Genomic DNA, 13,564 nt, shown 5'->3' with positions numbered 1-13,564 from the left:
GCATACTGTTGATGGGCCAGAGTGACTGACAAAACACAATATATGCATGCATTATATACAGAGTGAAAATCAGTGCTGGCATGCTGAATAACAATCAAAAATAGTGTCAGAGCAAGGTATGTAGAGAGAAGAAGGGTATGAAGAGATAATAATATAGCGTATTATATATTATATAATATAATAAATAGCCACCAAACACAGAGCTCTTTTACTGTTTGAATAACAGTTTGATTAAAACGATGTCAGGAATAAAATGGATGAAAAAAATAACAGAAATTGTACTGACCTACTGTTCCTGGAAATCAGTGTCTATGCAGCCTGGAATAATAATAAATAAACACAATTTTGACGCAGATGCAGGAGAATAGTTACACCCTTCACAGTGTTGTAGAGTCTAGTTATGTAACTGTATTTACAGAGAGACACATTCAGTCAACCACAGCCCCAGACTGTACTTCAGTATTACTAAAAAGTAAATATATAGTAACAATATGTGTATGGGATCAAAGTAACTTAATGGACTCCAAAACTACGTCTTGGAAAAACAAATACAGAAATACCTTGCTGTTTTTCTGAGCTGCAGTGACCTTAACGTGAGAATACAAATGTAAAGGAGTTGGGGGCTTGCCCCTTAGAAAAAAAAAAGTATATATATTTGTCTTTATTCACTAAGAAAGTCCGACTTTGCAAAGCAAACTTTCAAAGGTGGCCCAGGAGAAAAGCTCCAGCAGACATATTTAAGATACTTGTGACATAGTTCTTAAGATATTTAGATACAAAAAGGTAATTTTTTTCTTTAGGGATACTATACAAGATAAAACATATATTTCTTTCATGGTGAGTCTATACCTGTCAAGTGTACCTCATTACAAGGAACATACCTCATTTGGAGTCTTAAAAAGTTCATGTTCCTCAACGTTCCACATTGAAAAGGTCTGTCACTTATTCAATGTTAGAAATGTTTTAACTGATATCCATGGTAAATAAGAGATGAATCATATGGATTCATCAAAATATATTTTTTATAAGTAAAACCAGCATGTTTTAACCATCCTATGACCTTTCTAGATGAAGTTGTTAGTAAGCCATTAGTATGTGTTCCACATTTTGCCCATTTGTTCCACATTATGAGGACTAGTGTTCCTCATTTTGGAGATGGAAGGTTGAAAGCTGCAGTGTTGACATGATACATGATATTAAATTCCAAGCATAAAACATTCAGTATATAAACAGTTCATGTGCAATATATGTGACAAGCAGATTTTACACACGGGCAAGAAGAGTTACAGTATCAATGTAAGAAACAATTAAAATTGAGGTAAGGATGGTGAAACATCAGTCAGTAGGAAGATAACAGGTAAAGCTAGAAGAGGGAGAGAGGCATTGGATAGATGGTGAGTGAAGGATGGTGGGGATAAGAATACTAAGGCACATAATAACGCAGAACCTTGTTAGAAGAGAGTGGTAGAGAGTATCTGAAGGAGATGGATAAAGTGGGATGGTCAGAAAGGAACTGAAATGCAAAGTAGAGATTAAACTAGCAGGGTAATTGCGAAGGACTGGTAGAAAGCTTAGTTGTGTAGAAGGGGCTTGGGGTATGAGGTGACAAAGGCAAATAGAGTCACCCAGGTGAGGACCATGCACACAGCCAGTGTGGTTTAAGTGTTGTTTTAGTAAGGTCTTGAAGGCAGAAAGTTTCATGGTCTGTTTTATGTATGTTAGGATGGTGTTCCAGAGTTTAGAAATACAATGGGATCATAGTGAGTTGCCTGCTAAGATTGTTGACTTTGCTAAGTAATCTGTGATTTGTCAATAACTGAAGAAATGAACAGCCAGGAATCCAAAACAACCGTAGAATGAAGAAATTGAATCCAATTAATTCATTCTACAGTTGTTTTGGATTCCTGGTTGTTCATTTCTTCAGTTATTGAGTTTTTTATGGTTCACTATTAATCTGTGATTTGGCTTTGTTGCGATTACAAACAGTTTACTGATTGAGCAAAGGTCTCTATCTGGAGAGTAGTGCCGCAGGGTATCTTTTAGTGTGGACATTTTTCTGGTGCATGTTTAAGATTGTATACAGTAATACATTTTGAGTATGTGAAATAACTGGGTTACACAAGCTAGTTTTGTTGTTTCAGGATTTTCCAACGATGAGCTCTATGTGTAAGGTTGGCAGCAAATTTGGCTACTTTATAGTAACAGGTGAGCAGTTTAAATTAAAGTATATTATTTAGATTTGTAGGAATAGGTGTGGCACATTGTATGGAAGGTAGATATTTTATCCTACGCTACCTGGCCGGTAGTGTTTGGTTCTACAGAGGGTGATAAGTTTCTGGTGTGTTTCTAATAGCTTGTCATGTGTGCTGGTCAAATCTAAGGTTACTTTCAATTAGAAAACCCAAAGGTTTTATTTGGGGTATTGTTTCAATTTTTGTATTAATGGATGAGCTTATTTTGAAAGATTATGTTTCATTTTGGTATTATGTAGAAGTGAAGAGCATATGTTTTGTTTTTTTAAGGACTTAAAAGTAGATTTGTATCTTTTGGCCAAGTTTTAATGGCAGTGAAAGAATTCTGAGTGACGTCTTGAAGTATTTGTAGAGATAAGTCTGCACATGTAAGAGCTGAGGCACCAGCATATTGAACCATGCTAACAAGGTGGGAGGTAGGATGCAGTTTATTTATAAAAATGTAGAATAAGAGGAGACATAATATTGATCCATGTGGGATGCTGACATTGACTGGAAGGGAAGAGGAGAGATTTTGTTTCCATTTGACTGCTTGTTCCTGTCAGTCAGATAGCTATGGAACCACGAATGAGAGGACAGGGTGAGGCCAAGAGAAGAAAGTTCTATAAGAAGATGGTGATGGGATACAGTGTCAAATGTTAAGAGTAATGAAGATAGCAGGCTGCCATCATTCCTATGATGGGTTATGATGCTGGGGAAGTTGAGGAGGTCAGTGCTAGTACTATGGTAAGGTCTTAAACCATGTTGGGTTTTGGAGAGAAAGTTGTTAGAGTTCATAGGTTCATAGGTAGGTACTAGGCTATCGGCCCAAGGGCCTACGTAAGTCTAGCCAGCAAGGTACCATAGCTTACTCCACCCAAGAAAGTTATTTTCCTGTGCCACTGTCCAGCAGAGACACAGAAGTGATCCCCGGGATGTATTTCCTATTTCCCATCCACTCATCAAGATTTTTCTTGAAGAGTGCTAATGTATAACTTTGCTTGACATAGATGGGTAGCTTGTTCCAGAGTATAGGAAGTCTCTGGGACAGGAATCTATCCCTCCAGCGTGTCCTGTTTATTGTGGTGACAAGGTTTAGGTCCCTAGAGCATGTAGCTTGGAGGGATTGGGATTTCTTTAGGTGTAGCGTGTCCAACAGCTCTGGGTTTGACATAGATTTATATGTTAGGCAGAGATCACCTCGGAGTAGGCGATATGCTACGGAGTAAAGCTGGAGTTTTTTGAGGCGGTCAGTGTAGGGCATTTGTTTGAGGCCAGTATTCCTCTTTATGAGGTACTTCTGTGACCTTTACAGCTGCTGCAGATGTTTTGTGAGGTATATTCCAAAAGGAGCGTTGTATTCTATAATGGGTCTAATGAGTTATGAGTAGAGGGGAACAATGACCTCTTTTTTCCTTGATGAGAACCCTTTTATGATGAGGTGTGCCATGTAGAAGGACTTCCTGACTACTGTGGTGATGTGATTATCAAAGGAGAGACTACTGTCCACCTGGGTCCCAAGGTCTCTTATCACGCATTCGGTGTTATGCAGATTGCTGCCTATGTGGTAGTTAATGCACTGCTTAAGCTGTTACTGGGTGCATTTTTGTAGTCAGTAATAGGTCTATAGTTGGAAAAGTGTGTTGATACTCCATCTTTGTGGAGTGGTATTATTTAGGAATTTTTTCAGATCGATGGGATGTATCTCTTAACTATGGATCAATTTATTAGTGCGGATAAAGGGAAAACCACAGCATTAGTTTAGCTGTTCTTTTGGAAGCTGGTCAACAGCTAAAGAGAATGGTTTTAGTTTCAGTAGAAGTTTTCTTAAAGTAGAGGTGGGGATCAGAAGGAAGCAGAATGAATGTGACTGGTTAGGACTGCATGTGGAGAGACAGGGAGAAGTAAATTGTTATCATTAATCAGAGATAGTGCTGTCTGTATAAAGTAGGAGTTGAACTGAAATGGTATTGAGTCAGGGATGCTAGATGCAGAAGGAGAAGATGTGGTTGTTTGGCCAGGATGTGTTAGCTTGTTTAGCAATGATCAAAAAAGTCTTGGATTTTTTTTGGTGTTTATATTGGAGGTTGGTTTCATGGATTTGTTTATCTATTTTAACACAATCTTTAGTGAGATGTCTGAGATGCCTTCATGTATGCAGACATTTTGTGTTCTGCTTTTATGCCAGCCTTTGCAGGATTTGTCTCTTTGTATGGTGTTTTTAGTTTCTCTTGTTAGCAATGGTGCAGGGTTTGATTCATATAGGGGCTAGACTGCTAAGGATAGTTATCAAAGTTTCATTAAAGTGTGAGATAGGGGCATCAAGTGACATGGATTTTAATATATTCCAGTCTTACTGGGTTAGTGTACTGATAAAGGTATCATTGCTAAATGTTGTTGTCTTATGTATTTGGCTACAAATTATGCTTTTGGATTAGGTACTGTGGTTTCTGATTGCATAGGTGAGAAGGTGGTCACTTATTGTGCTTGGCAGTCATCCAAATGCTTGAATTGTGTTTGGTTTATAGGTTTATAGGAGATTACAAGGCTAGTGGCCCTAGAGCTTTTATGAACATAGCCATGTTTATCCCAAATATCCTCATTTGTTCTTTTTGGATTAGCAAGGTAGTAGATAGTCGAGGACGTGATTAGGAAGGTAGGAAAAAGATAGTGGTGGATTGGGAGATTATTAGTTTAACACATTAAATTATAAGGTAAAGGTTTAGCTTTACTGCAATTAAAGGGAAATGTATTCTTCAATAATTGTACGGTCTCAGGGCAAAATATATACGTACACAAATGCACAAACACATACATACATGCATATGTGGGTGATAGCAGTGTAAGTAAATTTAACAAAAGATTAATTTACACTGCTGTCACTCTGCTATGCCGTGGCTGTTCTGTAGGAGATTGTGCACAGTGAGATATAGGAATTTGCCCTTTCCCTACTGCTATGCAATCTTGGAGTTGGTATATTAAAGTAGTGAGGTGGGTTGGCTTGCCCCTTGCAAAAACACCGTTTTATTTTATTATTTTATTTTATGCATTTTCATGTAGTTTGTTAATTTAGATATAATTAAACACCAGATTAGTGAAATTTGATATTTCAATATACATCCACTTTCCCTCTCTGTATATATAAACATATATCTATAGATAGATGAATAGCTACACACACACACACACACACACACACACACACACACACACACACACACACACACACACACACACACACACACACACACATATGTTTTAACCTAGTACTGAGGAGATGAGTTTTTCAGCCCCAAAGGTAGTGCATACTTTTTTTTTTCTCAAAATTTTTTTTATTTTTCAAATACATTTGAATGAATTCCATAGTATTTATACATAACATCTTAAATAACTATGTATACTATTTACATTAGCCTGACACTATAACAGATCTTAATGTATATAGTTACTTTATAAGTAGGTCCCATCCATTATCAGAGTGTCTGATCAATTATTGTGTAGTGTCAATCAACGATAAGATTTTCCCCCAAGGATTGTTGATAAATGGCTTTGGATACATTCTTAGTTCTTTAGTTTTAATTTCCAATAATGCTGTGGTCTTCAGTAGGCTGTAGAAGTCTTCCAAAGTTGGTATTTTGTTTGTATTCCATCTGCATACTTTCTTTAAGTAAGAGCAAAGCAAAAAAAGGGAAAACTAGTTCTACAGGAACGATATTGGCATATGAATTACTAAAACTGACTGTCTTCATAAATTCTTATGTAAATGTTTATGTCAAAGACCACTTTGCATTCTTATTAAAAAACGAGAAAGCATGAATCAAACTGGTAATGCTTGTTTAAACCATGGTTTATTAAGTTAAAAGAAGAGATGACCATTTTCTCCCTTGTCAGAGGTTCACCATGGTTTAAACAAGCAAAGTTTAAAGGAAAAAATCCATATTCAAGATTTGCTCTTTTCCTGTATTTCCTCTCTTTTTTTGTGTGTTGGCACTCAGCATTTCAAATGCCATCATTTCAACAAAAAGCCCTCACATGGCATAGATTTTGTTTGAGCTGTGGATTAGTTGACTAGGGATGTGTAGTCATCAGTCAACCATACTGTCTGTCTAGAGAGATATTGTCAGCAGCTGTCCTGCCAGAGGAGTAAAAGACCAAGTTGCAGCATACTGGAGGGGATAGTTGTCATGAAAGTAAACGTGAAAGAAGATAAAGGTTATTATTAAAGAGAGAAGAGATCAGTGGGTGAAAAGTACTGCTATGCCAGACATGGAAGAGCTAAGGCTGAAAGATTGGTGACAATACAACAGGTAAAGGTAACAGGTACCAAAACGACTGTGAGAACCCAAACAATGGATGTGTTTTATTTATTTATTTCAGAAGCAGACAATGGCTTTATATAGACCTTTATATAGGTCACTGTCATTAGTGTGGGGACCAGAGAAGGGTCAATGACTCATGGAAATCTGTTCTGATACTGGTCAACACAGTCATTAGAGAGTGTGAGGGAAAGATGGTGCATAGCTTGAAGATAAACTGCTTTTTCAGGGAAGGATAGAAGTGGAATGATAACTGGATAAAGATTTGGAGTTAGCAATTTCAAATATGGGTTAGGTATAACACAGGTAACATTTCATGAGTCAGAAGGACAGATCTAGGCCAGTGAAGCAATGATAAGACAGGCAGGTACATAAAGTAAAAATATCGACAGGCTACATAGGGATGCAGCAGTATGTTCATGCATGAATTCATTTACTACAAATAGAAATTATGTTTGCTGTACAGTACTGTACCTTTGTCAAGCAGTGCTTTCAATGCATCACCATCTGCTGGATGGATAACAGGAAGAGGTTCCACGTGGCCAACAGGTGATAGTTTATGGACGGTCTGTGACAAGTCTGTGTTGCAGGATGCTCTAAAAAAATGACAGGTTCAGTATTTTACACTGTTATAAATAAGTTGTAAAACAATATGTATATTCACTTACCTTCTTTACTGTATTGGATTGTTAATGTCCTGTGCTATGTAATGTGTCTTTGCTTATTTCTTTTTATTATTATTATTATTATTACTGTTTGTATATTCTTTCTCATCATATATCATTTTTTTTACATCTCCTCTCATTGACTGAGGTTGAAAAGTGTCCATGGGGTTCAGTGCTCCATCCTTATTGACAAATGCATACATAAATATATATTGCTTTATCTGGTTTTATTCCGGAATGCGTTACTGTATGAATATAGTATGCTATGTTCTGATAGGACTTCATATTTTTGTCTATCCTGCTGGATTGCCCTCTACAGTATACTACTCTTCAGCTGTCTGCTGTACTCTCTTCTGTCATGTTCCTTTTTTCTTCACTATGCAGCTATGCTTTTACCTGTACATTTCCTCATAATCAGTTTACTAGCCTTTTCTTGTTCATATGCAGTACTCTAATCAGATCATTTGTTTACTGTAATGCACACAACTGTGTTCTGCCCTAGTGCATTCTTCAAGCTGTTCCGCTCTAACTGGCTTCACTCAGTTTCAGTTTATTTTACTCTGAGTGCAGTACTTGGGAATGCTACTACACTATTTTGTTGTACTATAGTCTGCTGTCTTCTTACTCTGTATTATCGGCTTTTGCTATGTTTTGCTCCCTGGTGCATGCTTCTCTTGTGCTGTTACTCTGTAAAGTGTTAACACATCTCTTTTTTATGATGTGGAATTTGACACAGTTATATGACTGAAATAAAGACAACTTATGTCCCTGCAAAACCTTTTCTGCAAATACGTTTTATTCAAATTGAAACTGCACCAGAGAAAAAGCAGATGATTAAGTTTAAGCAGGGCCAAGCTCCCCACCCCCATGTATATTCTCCATGTGGAGAACCGTCGCACCACAAAAGGGAGTAAATTACAAATTCAAATGCATTAAATGTCATTTAGTATAAATCAATGGGTAGAATATTGAACACTGGTTAAGCAACAGGAAACAAGTTAGTGTAGGGCTGGGTAACTTCCTGCCCCAATAGGGGTTAACAGCAGTACCTGCAGAGTTCTGTACTGGGCCACTTCTTTTTGGATAATTTTTGTCTGAAATAAAAGTGGGACATGGGCTCTAGATAACCATATATGCTGATGTTTGTGAATTGAGTGACATGATTATTTCAATCACTTATGCCAAAAATTTCCAAGATGGTCTTCAAAAAATAGTGCACCTATTGCAGTACTGATGATGACCTCATATTTAATGTCAGTAAATATAGCACCATGGCAAAAAGGGTACGAATCATGATTTTGACCCCCCCCCCCAACTTTTTATAAGAATACATTGCTGGGAGGTTCAGCTTTCACCCTAGATTCATGAAAAATAATATCCATAAATCTGAAGATGTGTTCAATTGAAAGATTGTGTAGTATTATTATCTGATAATCTTAACATTATGTTTCATAACAAGGTTACGCTTCCCATGTTACTGAGATGGTAAAGGTACAGATACAACAGAAACACTGATAGGATTTACGTTTTACTTATATTTTTTCTTGTGAAAGATGACAAACAAATATTATTTATTTATTTTTTTTTCTGGTGTAACTGGTACTTTCAGGGTTCTGCATATGTTTGACAGATATTATAGATGCTAGCAAATTTTATGAGATGACAAATAGCTAAGGTATTTTTTTACCTGAGAGGTACTGAGCAGTTTAAGAAAAATGCAAAAGCTTCATTCAACATATACAGACTTATAAAGATGTTTTCAATCCAATGTGTAAATCTACCTTAAAAATAGTACAAGTTTAACAGCTAGGCCATTTGCAAGCTAGTAACTAAACAATCACAATGAGTTTACAAATTATATTTCAGTCTTCTGTTTTTGTTTTCAAGGTAGTTACCCTCTGCAGTCTGCTGCACTCTGTACTGATGCACTATATTCAGTGTTACTGCACTTTGCTATACTCTGTGCTGACGAATTGCATTATGGCATTGCATTCATACTCTGTGCTCATGAGCAGTATTCATTTTGACTGCATAATGCCAGTACACTGTATTCAGAGCCACTGCCCTCCAATGTAGTCCATGTCACTGCTCTAAATTCAGTGGTACTGTATGGTACCCACTGCAATGTATGCAATGCTGCTGTAATATCTGCTACAGTGCCTCTACACTTCACTCATTGGCACTCTGTGTTGCCATGCTGTATACCATATAGTGTGCTCTTCTACTAAATTCACTGCAACTTCACTCAGCTATACCCCATGCCACTACTCTGTACTTAGTGACAGCATAGTCCGCTGCACACTATGGTTATACATTACATTCCATGTGGTGCACTCTCTGTTCCTATGCTACATTCAATGCCAGTACACTCTGTTGTACTCTGTACTCCTCTACTATATTTGTTTCAACGTATTCTCATGTACTCTGTACTCCTGTATTGCATTCACTGCCAATGCACCCTGTTACACACTCGTACTCCTGTACTACATTTGTCTCAGTTCTTGTAAACAATTCACTACCTGTGCACTGTCTTATACTCTGTTCTGCTGTACTACATTAATTCCTCTGCATTTTGGTATAGTTTGCACTCCTGTACTTATTCACTGCCAGTGCACTCTGCTGCCCACTGTACTCTTGTATTTATTTATTCATTTAATTTGGTAACCGGAGTAGATCACTGCTATGAAGACAGCAAATAATCAGTAACAGAAATAATAATAACGTAGATAGTATAGGGATAACAGGAAGGGATGGTTAGAGGAGGGAAGAAGAAGAAGAAGAAGTGAATGAAATAGTGAAGGGAGAGAGCACAAAGTGGAAGAAATAGTAAAAGTAAGGTAAAGGCACACCAAAATTAACTACATACAATATATACACTGTGGAAGAGATGTCACGTATTAGTGTAGGGAAATAACGAAAGGAAGACAAAGGTGCCTGACTGGTGAAAGGGAGAGTCGGACATTAGGGGATGTGTCCAGAGGGAAAGCATTTACAAATGGACTTGGACTTGTGAAGATCTTTAAGCTGAGCATGAAATGAAGGGTATGAGATGAGGTCTTTAAAATTAGTAGGGAGGGATTCCCAGAGTTTGGGCCCTAGGATGGAGAAGACATGGTTAGTGTGATAAAGTGTAGTTCTGGTGCATTGGAAAACTGGACCAGAGTGGTTAAGTCTTCTTAGATTGTAACTGGGGAGGTCATCTGAATAGGTTGGACTCAAGGGAAGGACAGGAGTGTCCTTTGAGAAACTTGTAGAATTGGACCCAAGAAGCAGCCTGGCACGTTTTTGGACAGGTAACTAACTAGCTTTATTTCTGGGGAAGGGAATAATGAAACAGCAGATAGAGATGCTTATAGTTTGGGTGGTGGAGGAGTTTTTCTGAGATGCTACATTTTACTACATTCATCCTATTATACTCTGCTGGACTCTTTGCTCCTGTATGGCACTCATTGCCAGTGTGCTGTGCTGTATTCTGTGCCCCTGCGCTACAATATAACCACAGCACATACTGACTTATTATTAATATTTGTACAGATTTTTTTCTGCCCTTTCAATCACCATTTTTAACAAGTTACTGTGCAAGTCATATCTGTTGACAATTAAAATAAAGCTCACACTAAGCAAGATTTTTATTGTGTAAATTTTTGCAAAATACAAATATTTGCTGCTGAATTACAAGAAGAAAGATCATGTGAGAGTTTGAGCCTGGGTTTCAGTTTGCAGTAACACATTAACTCTGAGCCCAGTCGTCACTCTAACAGGATTATAACTGAGTATATCAGTATGATATTTAGCAGATCTCCTAAGTAAACAATTATTTTTATACTAAATAAAGATATAATTTCCTCCGCTGTCCAGAGCATGTATTAAATCACTTAAATATTGTGTAGTTGAGTTTCATCTGCATTAATAAGGAGTTTCTGTGAAATGATGGCTATTTATTAATAAAGTAGGCATCTTATTACTATCTACATTTGTCTGCTGCCATTCAGGATTTGGAGGCAATGTAAGCAAAATGCTTTTCCTACCAGTACTGTAATCAGAAAAGGAAAAAGTGGAAATTACTGTTATTAAAATTGGGACTACACTTGGTTCAGCCTGATCCACACATTTTCAAAGCTCACTTTAAAAGCACATTACAGAAATGTGCATACCCGCTATATCAGATCATCTTCAAGGGGGCACTTTGAAGCACATTAACAGCTAGCAAGAATCTTCTTCATGAAAGGTCTCTGTTGACACAGTTCTTTTGACACCTCTAGTTTCTGTGTTCAGAGTGTCTGTGCTCACTGCTGGAATGCACCATGATGTCATCATGATGTCAGTCACGGTACTTTGTTCGTAAAGTATGCCCTACCCCATCTCACAGTTATGTCACTTGGTACCATGAGCAGACTGATCTTGAAAGATCAATCTAAAAAATTCAGAAAATTATAAGAATGATCACACAACAACCACAGTGAGTGGATAAGTGGAGAGACCCTCCAACAGCTGGCAAATGGTGGTGCAGAAAAAGTAGCCACCAAACCCAGCCTTCCTGAAGATCAAATGATAATGAGACTATTTACATGTCTGCTATATTAGATTTTAAGGGATCACTGCAGAAGGGAACAATTGGGAAGTATTCAAAGCACTACAATATACCCAAGAAATGCAGGAGCAACAGAAGCTAAAGTAACAAGGGCTAGGAGGCTGAATCTTGCATCACAGAAGTGGTAAAAGAAGCTTTTACTCCCCGAGTAGAGTACCAAACTGTTGGTTTTGATGAAAACATGCAGTGGCAAACAATTGGCTGTGCCAAATATTTTTACAACAGAAGCATTCCTAAAGGAGTCTCTAGAAGTAGCAATGTCACTGGCTGAGTGCCCTTTCACTTCACTGGCTAATAGGTAGTTGTCCAGTCAGTGACCACAATACAGATGTCAGTCCATATGGAATGTATCTCCTTAGCCACTGCCAGGCCAAAAGGAGACAAACATTGATTTTTTTTCCTGAGCAAGTATTCTCTTTTTAGGATGGGATCTCTACTCTACTCGATGCTGCTACCAGAAAGAAAACAATGACATCTGATTAAGGGACAGTTCCAAAACCACTTCAGAAAGAAAATAAAGTTTAATATGAAGAGAAACCTCTTTTTTAAACAACCAAGTATGTTTTTCTTTGAATAAGGGACTCAGGATTCAAAATCTACTTTGTTGAGGCGATGGCCATCAGAACAAAGTTTTCCAAGAGACAGACTTTAAGTATCAAAACAGACTAAACCTTCAAATTTTGTAAAGGAACCATTTGTACAGTGAAACCTAAGTACTAGTCTAGCATTGTGTTAGCCCATGTCTCCATAGCACTTGCATTTACCTTCTTACAGCTGATAACCTCTGAGTGTTTTTTTGAAAGTCAGTTCTGGCACAAATTCTGGTACTATTACATTATATCACTACTAAATAAATACTGGTTTTCATCAGTTGGCTGGTGAGGCAGAATTAGCCACAATATTAGAAACTACTTAATGAAAAAAATGGCCATCTAAAATTGTAGTTTTAAAATGTTCCTTGGAATAAAATGCAACACATTTCACAAAAGTTCTCTACAGAAGAAATCACTTCTCATTTGTAGGTAAATGACTCTGTGTCCAATGACAGTATTTTATTTTTTATTGTTGTCCATTTGGAAATAATGTACAAATTACCTTGGCTAGTAATGGGCTAAGAGCTAGCCCATTGTCAATGCCAGAGTGGCAGTGTGTAACAAGTGAAAAGGCCATGTGGTGGTTAAACTAAATTATTGTGAACTTTATAAGAAGCACTAAAATGAAGAAACTGTTGACAAGCTCTAAAAGAAATTAATCAGTCAAGAAAAATGTGATATTTTGAATGACAAATTACTGCTGTTCAGTTTTTATCAAAGTGTAATTTGGCATTTTATGGCTCATTTAAACAGTTAGGAACTTCACACAGTGATACATTTCTTGGAATTATACACTTTTTGATTTTTGTTGTGTCTTTCGGCTTTTCCCGGTTAGGGGTCGCCACAGCGGAACTCCGGTCCGCTAATGATTGGCAGTAGATTTTTATGTGCCGAGTTGCCAGCCCTGATGCACAACCTTCAATGAAGGTACGCCCATTCACGCATGTCTCCACACAGAAGACGCTCTAGCTGAGAATCGAACAGGACAATGTCTTACTGTGAGGTGACAACGCTACCGCAACACCACCACCACAGTTGAATTATACACTTTTTGATAAAATATGAATAAAGAGCAGACTAGCAAGATATATTCTGGAGATGTAATAAACTAAAGAATTTTCATGAAGAACTCTAGAGCTTTGACACCAGTTATTTGTCTGTGTCAGCC

The 13,564-nt window shown here is 37.4% G+C and overlaps 1 protein-coding gene across 1 annotated transcript in view; it reads right to left on the bottom strand.

The window, feature by feature from the left end:
* The window catches only part of NGEF (neuronal guanine nucleotide exchange factor), a 760,193-nt gene that overhangs the window by 311,796 nt on the left and 434,833 nt on the right, over positions 1 to 13,564 (bottom strand). The window contains exon 5 of the mRNA XM_044070587.1: positions 7,022 to 7,143. Coding sequence (XP_043926522.1) covers positions 7,022 to 7,143 — 122 coding nt within the window. The remainder of the gene's footprint in view (positions 1 to 7,021; positions 7,144 to 13,564) is intronic.

This window comes from Protopterus annectens, chromosome 4.part1 (genome assembly GCF_019279795.1).
Source record: "Protopterus annectens isolate FY-2018-M chromosome 4.part1, PAN1.0, whole genome shotgun sequence".
Classification (NCBI taxonomy): domain Eukaryota; kingdom Metazoa; phylum Chordata; order Ceratodontiformes; family Protopteridae; genus Protopterus; species Protopterus annectens.
The sequence above is the reverse complement of the archived record's forward strand: the minus strand, read 5'-3'. Positions and strand labels throughout refer to the sequence as shown.